This window comes from Tiliqua scincoides, chromosome 8 (assembly GCF_035046505.1).
Source record: "Tiliqua scincoides isolate rTilSci1 chromosome 8, rTilSci1.hap2, whole genome shotgun sequence".
NCBI lineage: Eukaryota > Metazoa > Chordata > Lepidosauria > Squamata > Scincidae > Tiliqua > Tiliqua scincoides.
This window is the reverse complement of record NC_089828.1, coordinates 41,880,766-41,900,660: the sequence shown is the minus strand read 5'-3', so window position 1 is coordinate 41,900,660 and position 19,895 is coordinate 41,880,766. Positions and strand designations below refer to the sequence as shown.

Below are 19,895 nucleotides of genomic sequence, written 5' to 3'. Positions count from 1 at the left end.
TTCTACAGTGAAATATGGAGGGCACTGCCCCTCCAAATCTATCTCAACAATATGATGCCCAACCTGCACTCAACCCCACCTAGGTTTCAAGAATTAAGGTTATCAATAGCTTTTTTAAGTCTATCCTTGGATGAAGACTACCCTCCCCATCATGAAAGGATTTGCATCCCTCCCACCATGTCAGGACAGTGGAAAAGAAACAGCAGCAGCCAAGTAATCTGGACTTCTCAAAAGTTCCCAGATGGTCACACTGTTTAAAAAAAGAAAGAAAGAAAAACACCTCTCCGATTCAACATTGGTTCATTTTTACTCCTCCTGGGATTATTACACTTCAATCCATTCTCAAATGCACACAATCCCCTCAACAGGATAGCAACATCAGTGATGAAACAGAGGGAAATGAGTAGGGGAGATGGACACCCTGCCCACCCACCCAAAAATCCATGTAGTGCAAAACAAGAAGGAATTGAAAGTCTCTGGGAGGTGGGATGAGATAGGGAAGTAAATGTCCCCTCTCAAATTCTTGATAAGAGCACCAACTCATTCCCAGAATAACAGACTATGGGCAATTTGCACATTATTTTTTAACCTTGGAAAGTCATTGCAAAATTAGTTTGCTTCAACCATTTCACATAGCAAATATTCCTTGAGAATGTGCCCATTTTCCCCATCTCTCTGCCTTTGCTGACAGCTGATATTAATCACTTGAAGAAACTTGGGATTTCAAGACTTTTCCGACACACGTGGCACAAGCCAACTGTCACCACATGGGGAAAAGAGAACAAGAGGCAGGTCACATACACAGCAGATGTTCATTCAATGAAACGGACTGGAGCCAACAGTCTTGTGGCATCAAAGGAATAAGTGCAAATTGCCTGGCATCTTCACATAAGGACATTTAGAACAATATAAGGGACCTGAACACAACAGGTGTGGAAATTAAGAATAATAAAAATTATAATAATAATAATAATATAACATAGATATATGAATATGGGGATAGGCATTCTTCCCCTTGCTGTATTTCTCTTGAGGAGGAAGCCTGGCCAGTGGATGCTCTTGGCCCATCACCTCCAAAGTCATTGCACGCACCCGGGGCTTGGTTGTCTGTGTTCTTTTGCCTGACAGACGTGCAAGCTGCAAGATCCCCTTTGGTCGGGTTGATTGTTCGGACAAGTCTTTTTTGCTGCAGCCTGGAGAAAGTGCTACCCTGCTCTCCCATGCATGGGGGGGAGGCCCTCCCTTCTCCCATGGAGGGCCACTCCTGGCTCATACAATTGTCTCGTCAGCCTTCTTCTTCAGGAGCTTGGCGGAAAGCAGGGAGTGCGGAATGGGATGGGGGTGCCTGGAATCTGGAATCATCAAGCGAACTTTCTGATTGGTCCTTCGCCACTCTGAGTACAACTGGCAATGGTAGCGGAATGACACCTGGCCAAAGGAAGAATAGCACAGGGGGAAAAATGAGAGCAAGAAATATCGGGGAGAACCAGAGAGGGGGGCTCTTTGTTGCACACTAGAGCTTTATTGCACACTCGTGCTTGAATTATGCAAGAAAGTATCCTTTCCAGTGGCTATTGCTGGCATGTGTCTTTTTAAACTGTGACACCTTTTGGGGACAAGAATCCATCTTCTTATTCCTTTACTATGTAAATTACTTTGAAAACTTTTTTTCAGGAAAGCGGTGCATAAATAAATATAGAAACAGGGGAGTCATTAATGAAAACTACTATCCCCATCTTCTGACCTCCCCTCCTCAACTTTCTTCAAATCATGCCCTCCGTATCTAAAAAGAACAGATAAGACAGTCCCCTCTCTGCATCCCCTCTCCCCATACTTTTGAGTAGTGACTGTCAAGATCTGATGAGGAAGAGAATCTTCCCTGGATGTACTCATTTTTAATGGGAGGAAAGGTGGGATATAAATATTTAATGAAGCAAGCTCAAGTCCTTCTGTATGAGCCACAGCCTTAAGTAATAGCTGCCTTGGTCCATCTAGCCCCATATAATTGGCATGGGCTCTCCAAGGTCTCAGGCAGAGATGCCTTTCCCAGTCCTGCTACCCTATAACCTAAGGTACTAGTTTACCCTGTAAACTAAGATGACAGGAGTGGAATCTGAGATATTCTATATCCAGTATACAAGCTAAGGAGAAGGGCTTCTCTATAATATTAAGAAAGAAGAAATGTATGTGTGCAGAGAAACAACATTGCTTTAAATCACAGTATATGTCAAAACAGAAGGATAACTGTTATGAAGATACCAAGGGAAAATAGTGGGGGGGGGGAGGAGTCTGGCCCTTCCCTTGAATATCAAACAACACACATCACACTGGGCATATCAGCATCACATGAAAGGTACACCACCAAAACACAGAAACTGTTCAACATAGTAGGGATAGTAAAGGAACTGCAAGATTTGCAGACATGGGTCAAGCAGGAACCGAAACTCAATTTTATAGGAAATGCTTTACAACTGACTGACCAAAAGAGAATGAATGCAGTTCCATAGCAGCTGGACTGCAGGGCATACACCTGGATGGACCCAGCAAAATTCTATGCTTGGGATGCCAATTCTATGCTTGGGATCATTAGGAAGGGTATTGAGAACAAAACGGCTAGTATTATAATGCCGTTGTACAAATCTATGGTAAGGCCACACCTGGAGTATTGTGTCCAGTTCTGGTCGCCGCATCTCAAAAAAGACATAGTGGAAATGGAAAAGAGAGCAACTAAGATGATTACGGGGCTGGGGCACCTTCCTTATGAGGAAAGGCTACGGCGTTTGGGCCTCTTCAGCCTAGAAAAGAGACGCCTGAGGGGGGACATGATTGAGACATACAAAATTATGCATGGGATAGACAGAGTGGATAGGGAGATGCTCTTTACACTCTCACATAATACCAGAACCAGGGGACATTCACTAAAATTGAGTGTTGGGCAGGTTAGGACAGACAAAAGAAAATATTTATTTACTCAGCGTGTGGTCGGTCTGTGGAACTCCTTGCCACAGGATGTGGTGATGGCGTCTAGCCTAGACGCCTTTAAAAGGGGATTGGACAAGTTTCTGGAGGAAAAATCCATTATGGGGTACAAGCCATGATGTGTATGCGCAACCTCCTGATTTTAGAAATGGGTTATGTCAGAATGCCAGATGCAAGGGAGGGCACCAGGATGAGGTCTCTTGTTATCTGGTGTGCTCCCTGGGGCATTTGGTGGGCCGCTGTGAGATATAGGAAGCTGGACTAGATGGGCCTATGGCCTGATCCAGTGGGGCTGTTCTTATGTAAAAGACTGGAATCTGCCTTATATTGAGGCAAACTGTTGACCCATCCAGTTCAGTATTCTATACTGATTGCCAGCATCTCACCAGGGTTCTGGATAAGGGTCTTTTTCAACATCCTACCCAACCCTAGATGTTTAGAGTGGGTGGTAAGTAAAATAAACTTTCCTTCCCAAAACCCATTTCCAACTCCTTAGAGTGCTGAATGCAATAAGAAAAACCAAGCAGGCATGCACACAAATTCTCTGCATTGTACACTCACCAGCGTCCAGAGGACATAGATTGTGAAAAGTGCTATGGTCAGGGCAATCAAGCCAATTGCCTCCAGGCGACTGTTGAACTGCAGGTGATCTTGAGCACCACGTAGACACAGCCAACCTGAGATGGCAGCCAGCGGGGTGATGAAGAGGAAACACACCATGTCACAAAAGAGTGTTCTCTTCTCATTGCGTGGCCCAGGGTCCTTTAACCACTACAGAAAGCAGGAGAGAGGGGGGCTGTCAGGTGGAGAAGTAGGCATGGAAAATATTTTGCCAGAATGCAAAGGAAAAAAAGACTGCAAATTGGGGAACTTTGGCAAGCAAGATGTTAGAATGCCTGCCAGCTTCCGTTTTCATATCTTTCTGGAAAAATTCAAGCCTGTTTTACATTCCAGTTTAACATCTTCCACATATATTTTCTTGCTAACAATGCTGGATTTAGTCTAAAAGCAATGAGCCAAAGTGGCTCATTTCTCAGGACTGGCTCAGTGCAAGGGATGAAGGAGCCCAGTTGAAACAGGCTCCCCAAACTAGGATTTAGAACATATACATAGGGTAGTGCACTCTCTCTTTTTGCCTCACAAACTGCTTCACTGAGAGCCACCTCCAGCCTTCAAACTCCATAGCCTGCTGCTTTATCAGTAGGCTTATATGTCAGTCTTCTTTAATAAAAGCCTCTGCAAAGTCCTGGACTTCTGACTCAGTTTACCATTTGGGGTACTGTACAGTGGTCCTTAATTACTCTAGATCAATGGTCCAAATTATGCACGCTTCCAGATTTGATGTGAATTAGTCAGGGTCAGCTCTACTGGATGGATAGCAGCTTGCTCTCCCCTGCTGGTGAAAGCAAGAAATTCTCCCAGAATTGAGTTGATGTGCTCCAATGCTTAAAGAAAGGTGTCCGAACAGCTATGGTAAGGGTGTAACTCTTTCCACGTAAAACATGGGTAACAAGTACTTTTATAAGTCCTGAGGTTTTAAGAAAAAGTTTTGCTCTGGTGTCTCATTACACTTGTTACAGAAAGAGTGAGGCTTAAATGTTGTTGCATCACAAACCCCTCTGTTTGCTCTTTTGATCACAGACCTTTCTTTAGGCTTATCAAATAAAGAAATCTGTTTCTTAATCATATGCAGTTCAGTAACTCATGAAGCAAAAATTTTAGAGATTTCCCCCCACATTTTTAGTGTGCAAGAGGGGGAACAAAATAATAGGAACTTGGGCACTTAATCAGCAATCATGGGAAAAGCTGTCGTTATCAGACCACAATATAATTTGAATTTTTTTTTAAAAGCACAAATAAAACCCACTCATGCCTTTCTGCAACCACACCAAGGTTAGGAATGTAAAACATTATCCCTTTGGATGAAGTTCACATGCTTCTTGTTTCTTATACACATTCTCCTGCTGTTATATCAAGAGTACATTTGTGACTGCATTCAATACTTGGATTAGGTCATTTCAATAGACATTTTCTTATCCAGATTGAAGTCACAGAGCCAGTGACAGAGAATATACTAGACACTTAAAAGCCACACCACTTACGTGGCAACAAAAGGTATTTCAGTGATGTTTGGATGTTGGGTATGTTTGATTAAGTAACTGATAGAACAATTCAAACTTTTCTCTCTGCCAGCACAACAGCTGCTGAACCAGTTGAGGAGGCTGCAAATGTGCCATAAAGCACATTTGTGGCACCCAGAAAGTAATCAGTGCTGGCAGGGAAGCCTGTGCCACCCTGCTGACTCTGCATCCAGTGGAGCAGCACCAGCAGAGATGTGCTGGGTGGCACAGGGGCAGAAGGAGGGTAGAACAGAAGCAGGGAGGGTTGTTTTGAGGTGGAAGGGAAGACAGAGTGGGGTGGATCAGACTCAGGAGGTGGGTGGGATCAGCACAGCAGACCTCTACCATATCCTAACACCCTTTCTAGGTCTGAACATCCTACAACAGGCTGCTTGGACTTGCATCAGCTCAATAGCTAACGCAGATCTGAGTAGCCCCATTGAGCAGGCCAGGGCGTTACTCGGGGTAAGGGGAAAAATATCCCTTTATGCCACAGAGACCTCCAGCCTGTTCCTGGAGGAATAATAACACTGGCAAGAACCCACCCCTCTCCTAGAGGGAGGGGCAGGACTTATGGCAATCATAAAGTGTGAGTAGCTAACAAGGCAGCTAAAACCTGTGAACCCCTTAATATGCTTAGTTATATATGCTATCATTTTTTTCTAGTTTACATTTTTTCTACTTAGAATATGCTACTGTTGTTTTCCAGTTCTGGCCTGCAAGTGAACTTTCTTCCCTCTTCTTCTATCCAAAATCTGGCTCAGCAGCACCCACCTCTGTAAGGGGTCTGGGCCGCCGCTCCACGACAAACTCCGTATGGCAGAGTTCACAGTAGCTCGTGTTTGAGGAGGAAAGCCACTTCTCCAGGCAGCTCTTGTGCACGGTCCCCAACGTGCCTGTGCAATCGCAGGGAGACAGCAGACTCTCTCCGCTTCCACCCTCATGGCAGATTCGACAGATAGGGCCATCACTAGAGGAAAGAGTCAAACAACAATTGGCTGAAAACAACCAAAAACTCAGAGGTTGGCTACTCTTCCTGTCAACAACAAATTACAAAGTAGAGAGAAACTGCAGTATTTGTGAAGCAAGTCTCAGACCTGGGCTGTGTTTACACTTTGTCATGTTCACAGCAGCACACACAGAGCTTGGGATTCAGAAAGGTTTCGATGCCTTTTAAAATAAGTTTTTAGATTCAACGACAAAACCTGACCACCAAAAACAGCTCACACCTGGTGAATACACAGCACTTAACCCCCCACTCCCTTAGTTATTTTATTTCATGCTTCTATAACCAAGTGCTGGCTGGTTGGCTGTTTTAAAATCCTGACACCTGGACACACATCCATGGTTGGCAGGTGCAAGGCAGATGACTGCATACATCCCTGTCTGTCCCCTAAAGTTTTGCTCTCTAAAAGCAAATGTTTTATCACATAAACAAGACAAATTCTAGAAGAGTCCAGAGATGTCACAAAGGACATGGCTGGGCAAAATGTGTGTGTATCTTCTGGTGGTGAGGGAAGGAAGTGCAAAAGCAATTAAGGTGGGCAGCAGTGCATGCATGTGTGTGCATCCTATGAAATCAGAACCTGCAGTAAATCTGAAATCAGCAATAGTGGGGGCATGATGTTCCATGAAATCGGAACCTTAAGGTTCAACTCCAGCCACTCAAAAGGACTCCTGCTCCCTTAAAATGACACCACTCATTTTCCCTTGCTATCCCCTACACATGCAACTGCTTCACTGAACCTACACACTGGGCCACATTTCTCATGGGCCTTACTTCACTTCTCTCCTAAAACCAACCTTTTCTACTGGGCCTTTGACTTATTAGATAAGCCTTAAAACTGGCTTAGATAGCTTTAAAAGTAGATTAAATTAATCAAGGATGGGGTCTATAAATCCCAATAACCCACATAGAGTCACAGCTTTCAGTACACGCAACTGCATTTGCTCACATAATTTCCTCCTTTTTTCCCCATTATCCATTGTAGATTATAAGCTCCTTGGGGACAAAAACCTGCCTAATTTTTGCCAATGAAACTCTGCAAGGACTTAGGTACATCAGTGGCTCTGTATAAATAACAATACCATGCACAGCCCAATCCTATGCTGGCTTGCTGGTACCATGGTACAGCAGCACCAAAACAGCTGCCGCTGTATCCCATGGGGGTATCCACAGGGACAATGAGCGAGCCGGAGGTCTCCTGGGGTAAGGACATTGGTTCTCTTACCCATGTCAGGACCAGGCATCTCCTATGAGACTACTTGGATTTGCACTAGATTTGGGTAACCCTTGTAGGGCTTTCAGACACCGGCAGAGGGGGGAGAAAGGATTTAGCAGCAGCGTCTGCCACCCTCCCTATCCCCTCCTGGGCCTGAATCACCCCTGAACCGCCCTCTCCACACCCAATTTTGCCCCCTCCCCAGAATGCCTCTCCACCCCTCAGCAGCCAACTCATCACTGCCGTCCTGGTGGCAGAGGCCCAGCACCAACCAGTGCTGCCCTCTCCACTAGCACTATCCCTCTTCTGGCCGTAACAAAGTGTCTTACAGCACGTTTGCAACATCCACTGTCAGGGCAGCGCATGGACCACCAGTGCTGCCCCAGCATAGGATCAGGCCCTAAGAGAAGTTAAAGGAGCTTCTAAAGTCAAGGAAGAAGGGACATGATAGACGCTTATAAAATGATGCATGGTATGGGAAAAGTGGAAAGAGAAGTTTTTCTCCCCAAGAAAGGACTTCAAGGAATGCATAATTTATAAAATTCACTGTCATAAAAAGTGATGGTGGCCACTGGTTTGTATAGCTTTAAAAATAGATTAGACAAATTAATGAAGGATGGGGTTTACAAAAAAGGCTACAACAGTTAATAAAATCTTCACATGCAGAAGCAGTATATCTTTGAATACCAGAAGGAGGGGACAAGTAACAGGCCAGTGCTATTGCCATCGTACCCAACTTATGGATGCCTGGTAATTTAAAAACTTCGTAATAGCTAGAAATTGGAAATATCTGGACTAATTTTGGCAGAAACTGACCATAAGAAGATATTGACTTAGCTTTCTTTCTTTTTGGGACTACCATTTCCTGTACACCTACTCCACACTTTCCCTAAAGGGGTTGTTGTTTTTACTATGAACCACTTCAACCCACCAGAGGAAGAGCTGTTGGACTGGGCTGTGCTAGCTCTACCCAGGTGCTTGGGTCAGAAATCATTCTGGATAGTTAGGGGAGCCAGGGCTAGGAGCACTTGACTAACATCATCATCATCTCTCTGACACTTGACATCTCTCATCTTGACATCCATCAATCCTTGGGTGCCACTGCCTTACCTCTGCGTCCCCAGGGCTTTGATCACTGTTGAGAGCAGCCGGCCGTCCTTGGCTGTGACTTGGGTGATGTATTGTGGGCGCCCAAGGTCAGAATCTTCCACTGACTTGGACAAGGCAGCACTGCCTGGGCAGTCACACAGCGAGCCGGGAAGGTGGCAGCAGTCACCTGTTGTCATGGCCACAGGCAGCACACTCACTTCAGTTGCCAGAGAGCAGAGTCATGATAAGCAAGAAACACAAGACGGAGAAGTTGGTCATAGGGGGGCTTGGTTTATTCCTTTGCTGCCCAATGAGGTATACAATTTATACGCCTCTCTCCCACCACACACAGGCTAGGCTTAGAGGGTGTCTGTCATCGATATGTACATGTTAGGCCTTGGTTAGCAAGTGAATCCTGAACCAAACTAAGTCAGTAATGGAGAAGTGGCTAGCAGTTCCTAGCTGCAAGAATGTGAGTAAACAAACAAAAAGAGTACTGTCTCTCCTTTGCTGACCAGAAAGGACAGATAACAAGAATTACAACCCACTGGAATGTTAGCACCTCTGCAGACAGAAAGGCACCTTATCAAGCTGATGAAGTGCAGCTGTGGATCTCCAGTTGGGAGGGGCAAGAACTAAGAGGGCTAGCAACCAGACCCACTCTGGTTGCCCACTCCAAGAAGGTTCTGTCCTCAAAAGTTTCTGAATGAACAGTCTAAATAAGTATGAAGTCACCTCAGTACTATTAGCATAAGAAGATAATAATGAATGCCCAGGGGGTGGGGGTGTGCCTTCTCGAACAGTGTTTTGGGTGCAACATCCTGCATGCTTTGGAGCTCCATTGTCCACCATGGGCATCTGGAGCTAAAAGATCTACAAGAGAAGCTGACCCAGGTGAGAGACAGGGATTAATAGAGATAGCCAGCTAGCTTTATTATTTTATTGCTGATATGTTTCCTAGATGTTTATGCCTCTAGCATTTGCTGCCTTATGTAACCTTATGTACTTAATAAACTAAAATCTCTTTTACCAAGTTGTTTAATTGTCTGTTGGGGACAAAGGTCCAGAATCCTGCCTAGCCATTCAGCAAGCTACCAAGTGCTCATTGAGGTCTAGCAACTTGAGGACTGAAGCTTTAATTGGAGAAAGAGCTCAGTGCCTGCAAGGGATAGAGTTAAGCCTAGAAGGTCTCAGTGTCCCTGGACTGAGGCATTGGCACATACAGCGTGGTGGCAGTACTACTGGACGGGGGGGAGGGGGGCCTTGAGGGCTTTAGGGTTCAAGAACCAAGAACTCTGAGCACCCCAAACCCAGCTAAGTTTACAACAGTGTCCATTTGATTTGCACATGGAGTCATGCTGGTCTTAACATTTGCAAGAGTTTGCATGGGAGAGCAAATGATCAGGCGAGCTCAGAACACATTTCTGTGGCAGACTGCTCACTGTTAAACCTGTGTGTACTGAACAGAAACAGTAAAAATCATACAGAGATTCAACAGGTAGCCTCTGCAGAAAGCAAGCAATTCTGCTGTTACATTAGGAGCAAGTGTATACCTTGTTACATGTTATGCAGAATAAATTGGTCCCAGGTGAGTTTGAATGTAAGGAGCCAAGATCAGACCAAATGAGCCATACAAACCTGCAACACGAAGCCTTGTAAGGTGCTAGGATGATGGGGGTTCTCAAATCAGGACAATCAGCAGCCAGTTTTCAGCCCCTCACCTTCTGCACCACCCATGACCTGGCAATTCAGCTAACCATAGATCCAATCTACACATAACAGAGTGGGGTGGTAGAATGAGGGACAGATTTCTGAACTGCTTCACTTCAGACTGCAGGAGGGGAGTCATATTTTAGAATCCTTCCCCTAACCCCCCCCCCAAATCCAGCATGTAATAAACCAGAAAAATCAAGGAGGTCTGCACAAACACTTTCTTCTAGAGCAGGGGTGCCCAAACCCCAGCCCTGGGGCCACTTGCGGCCCTCAGGCACTCCCAATCCAGCCCTCAGGGAGTCCCCAGTCTCCAATGAGCCTCTGGCCCTCCAGAGACTTGCTGTAGCCCACACTAGCCCAATGCAACTACTCTCAGCGCAACTACTCTCAGTAAGACAGCCAACTATTTGACCTCTTGAGTGAACTGTGGGATGAGGACTCCCCCCACTGTTTGCTGTTTTACATCTGTGATGCAGCAGTGGCAGCAAAGGAAAGGCTGGCCTTGCTTTGTGCAAGCCTTACTTTCTGCTTTGTTTTTATAGGCCTTGAGCTATTGCAAGACCTTCATTCAATCACATGTTCCATCTCTAATATATTCATATAAATTGATTCAAAGTTGAAATGTAAATTAATTCTTTTTTTTCCTGGCCCCCGAAACAGTGTCAGAGAGATGATGTGGCCCTCCTGCCAAAAAGTTTGGACAACCCTGTTCTAGAGGACTCACTTACAGGACAAGGTATGTGGTGTGTGTGTGTGTGGAAACATTTGTTCAGAGTTTGATTACCTCACTCTGTGTGATGAGCAGTCTGGGTAAGAATAAACTTCCATGGAGCAGGAGCACCCTCTAGGCTGCAATGTTGAAAAGAGCACAGTGAGCTGATCCAAGTTGGGCACATAGTGAGCTGACCTCTCAAGTCAAACAGGGATTTTTCCTATAGAAACCCTTGCCTCCAAGCCCGTCAAACAGTCTGAGCAACTTTTAGCAATACACACTCCTAGATCTTGATTAACATCCAACCACCAGCCTAGCTCCAACTATGCCTTCTGACTCTGGCCCTCTACTTTGCCTCAGCCAGTACCCAACTCTGACCCATCCTTGAATGTATCTCCTGACTCTGGTAACTCTGCTCCTCATGCATTCAAACTGGAGTACCTCACTGTGGCCAATCAACTCTTGGCCAAAATAGCAAAACCCTTGTCTAAGCGTTGGTAACTTGGCTGCACTTCTAGAGTGAAAGGATAGTGGATACCCTGCCCCCAGTACCGGCTTTTTGCAAGATCAACTGAGAATCAAAACTCACACAGAGATGCAAGGAACAGCCTTATCCAAGTTCTGCTGTACACCTACATTAGGAGAAATTGAATGATCCGATCATACCCAATGCAGGGGTACAACAGAACTGTCCATTTCCAGTAGACACTGATTGTAAAAAGGCAAGGGCAAAGCAACAAAGAAAATACATTTCCTGTTACTTCAATACATTGAACATAACCATTCACCCCTTTTGTAGAGATATTTTATTCACACAAAAGCTCTGTGTACGGGCTCAGGAACCAGGCAAGACAGCTGAAGGAGAGAGTCAAAAGCAGAAGATGTTGTCATAGCCAGGATGGGAGGGCTCCCTTTACCCTCTGGGAACACTCTGACAGACCCTAACTGACAAAGTGTTGGTTTTGGAGAGTCTGCTCAGCCATGGATTTGCTTGGTGATTTTGGTCAAGCCACTTACTGCACAGTCTCAAATCCCTGCATCATTAAAATAAGAAATCAAGGCAACCATTCTCAATGCCTTGATGTTTGGACTTAACAACCCTTGTGTGGCACTTTAATACTTCAAGGAAGTATTTATCAATCATGGATGCATTCAACATAGTCTTCCAAACTAAATTATCTGGAACTAAAGATATGCAGGAGGCATTAATGGTTGTAAATTAATTCTCCAAAGCATTACACAATCTTGTTAGTCTGCATAGCTGTTCTTTCAAAAATGTTACATGAAAGGTTCCTCCATAACATGGTTTTAAAAACTAATCAACAACAGGATCGTCATAAGGAAGGTGAAAGTCCATACTTTTACAACTTTTCATCCATCTCAACAGTTTGCACAAATGTACAGGCAATCAAAGCATGTTAAAAAGGTAGCCTATACAGAGTTATAATTTAAAACAAATATGAAAAAAATTCAAGGTAAAGCAAATTAAACCCTCAATACTGACCAAAAGTCCTACTCCCTTGGGTGTCCTATATGACGCCACCAACCCAAAGTCCATCAGATTAGAAACAACCCCAAAACTACATGTGTCGCTCTGCTTGAAATGACTCTGAAGCTCCTTGATTGCAAGAGGACACTGAAGCAGGATACAAGTTTGGGGACAACACCTATCTACTATAGAGCAGGAGAGCCCTGGAAAGTCTGAGAGTCACCAGGAAATTCTCTTCTGGTACTACCAGAAAATCCAGCTGTGGCTAGGCAAGGGTTGATGAAGTGGCAACTGACCAGATTACTCACACTCAGCAATATCTGAAACCTGAAAAGAAGCCAAAACTGAAATAACATTTCCATTTACCCACTCACTCTAACACCACTGTTCACTAAACCTTCTCAAACCAAACATCTGTAATATAATCAAGTTTTTAAAACATACAATCTCCCATACAACACATAACCCCAGCTGACAAAAATCAAAACCCACATTCTTTTTAATCTGAAGAGATGTCCAATGCCATCCACCTACATTACCTATCTTTTCCTCAGCCCATCTTCCCTCTCCCAGCAACACAGAGAAAAAGACAGACAGACTCCATTCCCTTTTCATTCTCACACAATGCCCAGTTAACAGTTTTGCCCAGCATTGCATATACACAACCAGGACCAAATGTTTACACCTGTGGATGGGCAAAAATGGGTTAACTTATGGAATTCACTGCCACTATGGCAGCAGTTCCCAAACTCTGGGAGTTCGGGAAACACTTCAAGTCTTTGTAGGGACGGGGGATGGTGGCAACATCACCACCATGATTGCGCCACCACCAGAGACAGAAGGGTGTTGTTTTTTATAACTTACCACAGCCAGCACCAGCCTCCGGAAGGTGGGGAAAGCCCCACAGACCCCTCTGCAGGGCTCCCTGAGCCTCAGAAAACTTAAAAATAGTAATCACGACCCACTTGTGGCTTTGTTATCACAAACTGGAAGTGGGTTGTGATAGCTGTTTTTAGTTTTTCTGAGGCACAGGGAGTCCTGTAGAGGAATTTGCAGGGCTCCCCGCACCTACCACACCAACACTGGTTGTGGTAAGCGACACTCCCTTCCGTCCCCGGTGCTGGCATGATAGTTGCGATCACATCACCACCATCCCCCGCCCCTTAAGACAGGGCTTCTCTGGCTGGGGCACCATGATGTCCCAGTTTGGGTACCCCTGCACTATGGGGTGTCAATGGTTTTTTTTCTTCTTCTTTTAAGGATTAAATAAATACATGGAGAAAAAGCCCACCAACAGCGACGAGGATTCCAGTTAAATGGAATCTCATTGTTCAGAGGCAGCCTACTGAACACCATCTATTGAACAGAGGCACATGTACTGGGGGCAAACAGAAGCTGGCCATCACCTTCATGTCTTTTTTATGAGCAGCCAAAGGTAGCATTTGGTAAGCTTTTCATTCAATCCAGCAGGGTTCTACTTATGGAAAAGTCTACCAAACATATTGTCAGCTTCCTCACTTTGCTACCTGTTCCCTCTACTCACCTTCCCCTGTATGTCTTACATTTTCAGTCTATAACCTTGAAGGTAGGGGCTGTTTCTCATTTTCATTTATGTGACTATTTATTTAAAAAATGTATACCCCTTTCTCCCAGTAAGGGCAATCAAGGCAGTTTACAGAATTAAAAACAGCATTAAAAACAATTAAATAAAAAACAAGACTAACCCCAATGGATCACATAAAACAGTTAAAATTACATTTGACTAAGCCTCAGTACTTACAACTGAAATAACAGTACAGTACAGTATATACTTTCTTTGCCTCCATTTTTATCTCCTTTCATTGCCCTGTTTCACTTTGCAGATTGTAAGCCCCCAAGGCTCACATATTTTGTAAAGCTCCATTCTCAGTGATAGCACTGCATAAATAATAAAACACACCAGCAGCTAAACAGAATCTCCAGAAGCATCTACCACTACCTAACTAGTTGTTAAGGGCAGTGGAGGAATATTGCCTTTATACTCTGCTTGTGGACTCCCAAAGCACTTGGTTGGCCACTGTGGACAACAGGATGTTGAACTAGATGAACTCTGTTTAGAATCAGCAGGATTCTTGTGTTCTTTTAAAAAGAATGATACTAACTCATGGTGAGCAGCTATCAGCCAAGATTGCTTAATGGCATCTCCACATCAGAAAATGTATACCTCTTCTGTTAGTTCACAGTATCTGTGAACCAACCTCAGGGACTTGGCCTTCCTGTTCCACTTGAGGGCTTCCTGGAGGCATCTGGCTGACCACTGCTGGAAACAGCATGCTTTGTTAAGTGGACTTTTTGATCTGTTATAATTACACTTTGCATCTGTGTAGCACTTTTCAGCCCTCAAAGAGCTTCACATGTATTGTACTCCTTACATCAGTGTTTCAATGTTTGTCTTCTGCAGTACCACTTCACATGGTCCACCTATTTGAAGCACCACCAGAAGTAACAGGTGATCACATAATCACCCATTACTTCTGGGTTGGGAGGCCAAATGCAACATGAAAAACACCAGTAAGTGGTTCAGGATGGATAGGAGGCTTTTTCAATAGCAGAAAAGCAAGTTTTGGAGCTTTGCCTGCCAAGCTGAGCTTTCTACTGCTGTTTGTTGTGTCGCATTTCTAGTCTCACTGGGGGGGGGGAGGTGTCCAGGGGTACTGTGAGTACCACCAGACATCTCCTCAAGTACCACAGGTGGTACATGTACCACTGGTTGAGAAACACCACCTTACACCAACCCTGTAATAGATACATCCTCATATCACAGGCCACAAACCAAGAGTGAAGAGTGGTTTGCCAAAAGTGAACATACAGTGAACAGCAGATGCAAAATTCAAGCCAATAAATAACTCAGGTCTCTTAGGCTGTGATCCTATACATACTTTCTTGGGATTAAGCCTCATTGAAAACAATGAGACTTACTTCTGAGTAGATATGCATAGCCATTACAATCCAATGCCTTCCTGGGATTAAGCCCCATTGAACCCTGTTGATTTACATCTAAGTAGACATGCACAAGCATCTGTTAGCCACTACAAAACACAATCCTATCCAATGGTTTCCTGGGAGCAAGCCCCACTGAACACTATTGACTTACTTCTGAGTAGACATGCATAGGCATGTATTAGCCACTACAAAACACAATCCTATCCAATGGTTTCCTGAGAGCAAGCCCCCACTGAACACCATGAGACTTACTTCTGAGTAGACCTGCACAGGCAAGTGTTAGCTACTACATAACAATCCTATCCTATACTTTCCCGGGAGTAAGCCCCATTGAACACCATGAGTCTTACTTCTGAGTAGACCTGCAGTCATACCTAACCCAAGCCTATCCAATGGTTCCCTGGGAGTAAGGCCCACTGAACACCACGAATCCTACTTCTGAGTAGACCTGCACAGGCAAGTGGAGCCACTACATCACCCTCCAAGCTTCCTGTTATGGCCCTCCTGGAGGAGCCACCTCATGAGGAGGGAAAGGACTTCCGGCCCTGAAGCTTCCCCGCAGAGGCCTTCAGGTCCTGCCCTAGGAGGCAGGGGGGAGGAGGCGGGGAAGCGCAGCCTCCCCAGGGCAGCTGGAAGTCGCAGCAGAGGCGGGCCTGCTCCTGCAGGGCGGTTCCGAGGCCCCGCTGGGCCCGCCCCCTCCAGGCCCTCCAGAAAGGCCTTCACGGCCCCCCTCAGCCCCCCCAAGTCTTCTCCCCTTCTGTCACTCACGCACAAGCCCCGCCCCTTTCCCCTCAGTACCTGCGCCCCGCCCCTTCCGCCAAGGCCCCGCCCTTGCTTCCTCCGCCGGCCCGCTCCTCGGCGCCTTCCCTCAGCGCTAGGGCCCGGGCAACCCCATCGTTCCCGGGTGGCGGAGTGGGCAGGAGGCTCCGCTCCCGCCGCCGCCGCCGCCGCCTTCCTGCCCTCCTGTCAGCTGCGCGGCGTCCACTGGAGCTGCGCACCTGACCGGGGCCCGGGCCCCGCCCACTCGCCCCCCCGCGCGCGACCAATCGGTGGGCAGAAGGAACTCGGCGACATGGGAGTCGGCCAATCGGCGAGCGGAGGCGAAGGCCTGGCTCCGCCTCTTTCCAAGAGGGGGTGGGGTCGGAGAGGACGCTCGCGCATGCGCAGACCGCGGAACGTGACGGTCACAAACCAGTTGTTCAATCGGCTTCTGAGGAGATGGCGACGGGGTGGGGGCGTCGCGACGAGCCACGCCCCCTCTTCGCGCTGGGCCAGAGGAAGGGGAGGGAGCCCAGCCAGAGGCGGCGGGGCAGTGCTCAGGCTCCCTCTTGGAAGGGGGTGCCCACCTCTTTGCAGGTCTACTCAGAACCCCATTATAGGCAGTGGGGCTTACTCCCAGGGAAGTGTGAGTAGGAGCGCACGCTGAGAGCCCCCTCCTGTGCCTGTCTACTCAGAAGTAAGTCCCATTAACCACAATGGGGCTTCCTCCCAGCAAGGTGTGATAGGAGTGCAGCCTCACAGTCCACTCCTGCGCATGTCTACTCAGAAGTAAGCCCCAGTAGAGCCAATGGGGCTTACTCCCACAAAAGTGTGGAGAGGATTGTAGTAACCCAGCAGATGTGTATAAATCACAGACACACACACACCCCACTCCCTCTGGGGTCAGGAGACAGAGTCACTTGGGCACATGTAGCGCCTGACTTAATATGAAGCAGCCCTCAAGGGAACAGTATCTGGAAAGCAAGGGGTTAAAATACCTCTGGTTTAAACCTGAAACTAATTTTAATGATTACAAAATTGCAAGAATTTGCTCTCCAGCAGTTTCATTTGTGGAAGAAACTGATGAATGCCAATGAATGAATGTGCAGGGCCACACTCAGTCATCTGCCTTCCCTGTCTCCCCACCCTGCACTGGCACTTTTCCAAGAACTCCAGCCAGGAGGCTTTGCCTCACCTGTCTCCCCACCTACAGCACATCCCTGGCCCACTGGGTCAATGGTAATCACTTCCAAAGTAGCCCTGTTCATCTGCAACACCAAAAAGCAACCCTTGCAGCACCCTTAAAAGACTTAAAAGTAAGAGCCTACACATGTTTAGTCAGGACTAAGCCTTAGTATGTTCAATGGTGCTTATTCCTTTGTAACTGCGTGTAGAATTGCAGTTACAACTGCAGTGAGAAATAAAATGTTGCATAAGCTTTCATGGACTACAGTCCATTTCATCAGATGTATTAAGCATAATCCACAGGAGCTTGGTAAATATTACACACATACACGGAGGGCGGGATTTGAAACAGGAGGGGGAAGGAGGAAATAAATGGTCTAGTCTTTTGACAAGTGTAAATGTACACAATCTTTTATAGGAGCAATAGAAGGCAACATTCATGTAGCAGCGCAAGATGCTGCTTTGGGGAGCATCCAAGGCTTTTGGGAGCCTTGGTGCTTGGTGAGAGACACACAAGACTGTATCTTGTTGCCTGAAGGAAAGTGTTAAAGCAGAAGCACTCTGAGGGTTTGAAAGTTAGAACTTGAGGCAGCAAAGAGTTATAGCAATGAATAAAACTACAGACATGTATAGAAGCGAGATGCAGACGGCCAGATGCAGAAAGAAAAGCTTCTGGGATTCAGCCTTCTCTGACTTTTATTCCCTCTCAAACTATACACAACAGGCTGGGGTTTTCCATTATCTGATCATTTACAATACTAAACCATGAGTCAGAAGTCTGCCTAATAGGGAAATTTCAAGAGGATGCTGAGATTCACACTGGCTATAACTAGCCGGCTCTCTAGCTTAACCGCAATACATTCCTAGATATGATTCTCTATAACATCTTCTGTTTACCGGCTCTGGGCAAAGACACTCAGCGTATTATCAAGGCCAAGAGTTTGTTCTTGCTCAGACGCAGGTGTGCCTGCTGTCATTATTGCCAAATACTGCTAAAGCATCTCAAAGCTCAGCGCCTGTGCACATAAACACTACAATTCAGAAACCAAGTGGGAGAACATCTAAACCTTCCAAAGTGTTATGCTTCAAGTCTGAAAGTCACAATTGTCTACTAGAACTAGAGAGAGAGAGAGAGAGAAAGTAGAGCAGGGGTCTCTAAACTTTTTGGCCAAAGGGCACAGTGTCAAGGGCCAGGAAAAAAAAATTAAATATAAAATTTAAATGAATACATTACAGATGGAACTTAGATGAATGACTGAAATGAATGAATGGGCTCAAATGTCTAGGATTTCTCACCACCAACACAGCCCAAGAAATAAAGCACACACACTTAAATGGATCCCCATTCCCCCACCCCACAAGCACAACTCTGGTTGTGTTTGGTCAACTGGGCCAGAGGCTCTCAGGGGATCAGAGGCTGGCTGCAGGCCGGATAGAGGCACTCCGCGGGCCGCATCTGGCCTCAGGGCCAGAGTTTGGAGACCCCTGGTGTAGAGCAAGAAACTGAATATTTTTTACAATGTTTGATTATACGGCCCTGAGTGTAATAATGTCTCAGTGTCCCTCTCCTGATCCATCACAGACAGCTCAGAACCCATTACCCTACATGTGAAGTTTTGATTTTTTTGGCCCAGTGTACCTGACTTTACACTTACTTACATTGAAACGTATCTGACATTTTGCTGCCCATTCTCCTGGTTTGGAGAGATCCTTCGGGAGCTCCTCACTTTCTTCTGGTCTTCACTATTGAAAAAGTTTGGTGTTGTCCACAAACATGGCCACCTCACTGCTTAATCCTGTCTCCTGGTCATTTAGGAAATGTTTGAAAAGCACCCAGTACATAAAGAAAGCCACCAGCTGAGGTTTAGGAATCATTGCTCTAGTTTGTCACCAATACGCTGTGTCTGCACATTAACGTAACAGACAACATGGGTAGCAAAGACAGGAAAGTGATCTAAAAATTTGCATTCAGGAATTTTCTTTCTACTGCGCCAACTCTGCCAAACTCATTTTGGGACAGACCTACCTTCCCTTGATGTGTATGTTGTGCTTTTTTATATAATCTGCATCCCCTCTCCATTTTTCTTTGTCTTGTTTAGCCAGCCTTTATAATGAATGCCTTTGTATTTGCTCTTTATTGTGCACTTGGTCTCAGTTCCTCAAACTGCAGGTCATCACACTTTCCCAGACTGACCGACTATCACTATTGTTGGTTTTGGTTTCTGCACAAGTAAGGGGCCCCCAGATTTTGTGAACCCCTTTTTGTGATCACACAGGAGGGTTTCTAAGGCAGCCTCTCTCTGTCTGTTGTCCAGCCTGGTGGTAGCAATGAAGGCATACAATTCCCCCAGATCAACAAGTTGGGAAGAAGAGTGGGCACAAGGACCATTACTAAGCACTACACATTGCATTCGTTTTGCCCTCCACCCATGTGCATTCTTTTTCACCAAAAGGAGAATGAAAAGCTTACTGGACAATATGATTTTACCTCTTTGTACCAAGCAAGGAACAAATGTTGTGGGAATTCCTTCCCCAAGGTACTATATTTAACAAGGGTGCCTGTTGGGAGGAGAGGAAGCCTACCAGCATGGTACCCCATTTCTGTAACAAGCCAATAAAGGCAGAATCCTTTCTTATACTTGTTG

The 19,895-nt window shown here is 45.8% G+C and overlaps 1 protein-coding gene across 6 annotated transcripts; it reads right to left on the bottom strand.

Moving 5' to 3' along the window:
* Positions 1 to 283: 283 nt before the first annotated feature.
* Positions 284 to 16,305, bottom strand: MARCHF2 (membrane associated ring-CH-type finger 2). 6 transcript variants are annotated; one of them, XM_066635404.1, is made up of 7 exons: positions 16,105 to 16,305; positions 10,908 to 10,972; positions 10,049 to 10,179; positions 8,432 to 8,627; positions 5,874 to 6,069; positions 3,541 to 3,750; positions 284 to 1,428 (listed from the first exon to the last, which is right to left on the bottom strand). In XM_066635404.1, exons 4-7 carry the CDS (start codon positions 8,605 to 8,607, stop codon positions 1,270 to 1,272), a joined length of 741 nt encoding a protein of 246 aa, XP_066491501.1. In that variant the 5' UTR covers positions 8,608 to 8,627; positions 10,049 to 10,179; positions 10,908 to 10,972; positions 16,105 to 16,305; the 3' UTR covers positions 284 to 1,269. The 6 variants fall into 6 exon arrangements, with proteins under 6 accessions (XP_066491501.1, XP_066491503.1, XP_066491504.1 ...); XM_066635406.1 differs by lacking the exon at positions 16,105 to 16,305 and adding an exon at positions 15,681 to 16,013; XM_066635407.1 differs by lacking the exon at positions 16,105 to 16,305 and adding an exon at positions 14,528 to 15,643.
* Between the last annotated feature and the right edge of the window lie 3,590 nt (positions 16,306 to 19,895).

Coding starts and splice junctions, on each gene's coding strand:
- MARCHF2 (XM_066635405.1), bottom strand. CDS start 8,607: ATGACAACAGGTGACTGCTGCCACCTTCCCGGCTCGCTGTGTGACTGC. Junction 3,751..5,873: donor GGCCCAGACCCCTTACAGAG/GTGGGTGCTGCT, acceptor TGCTTTCTGTAG/TGGTTAAAGGACCCTGGGCC. Junction 1,429..3,540: donor TCTATGTCCTCTGGACGCTG/GTGAGTGTACAA, acceptor TCCTTTGGCCAG/GTGTCATTCCGCTACCATTG.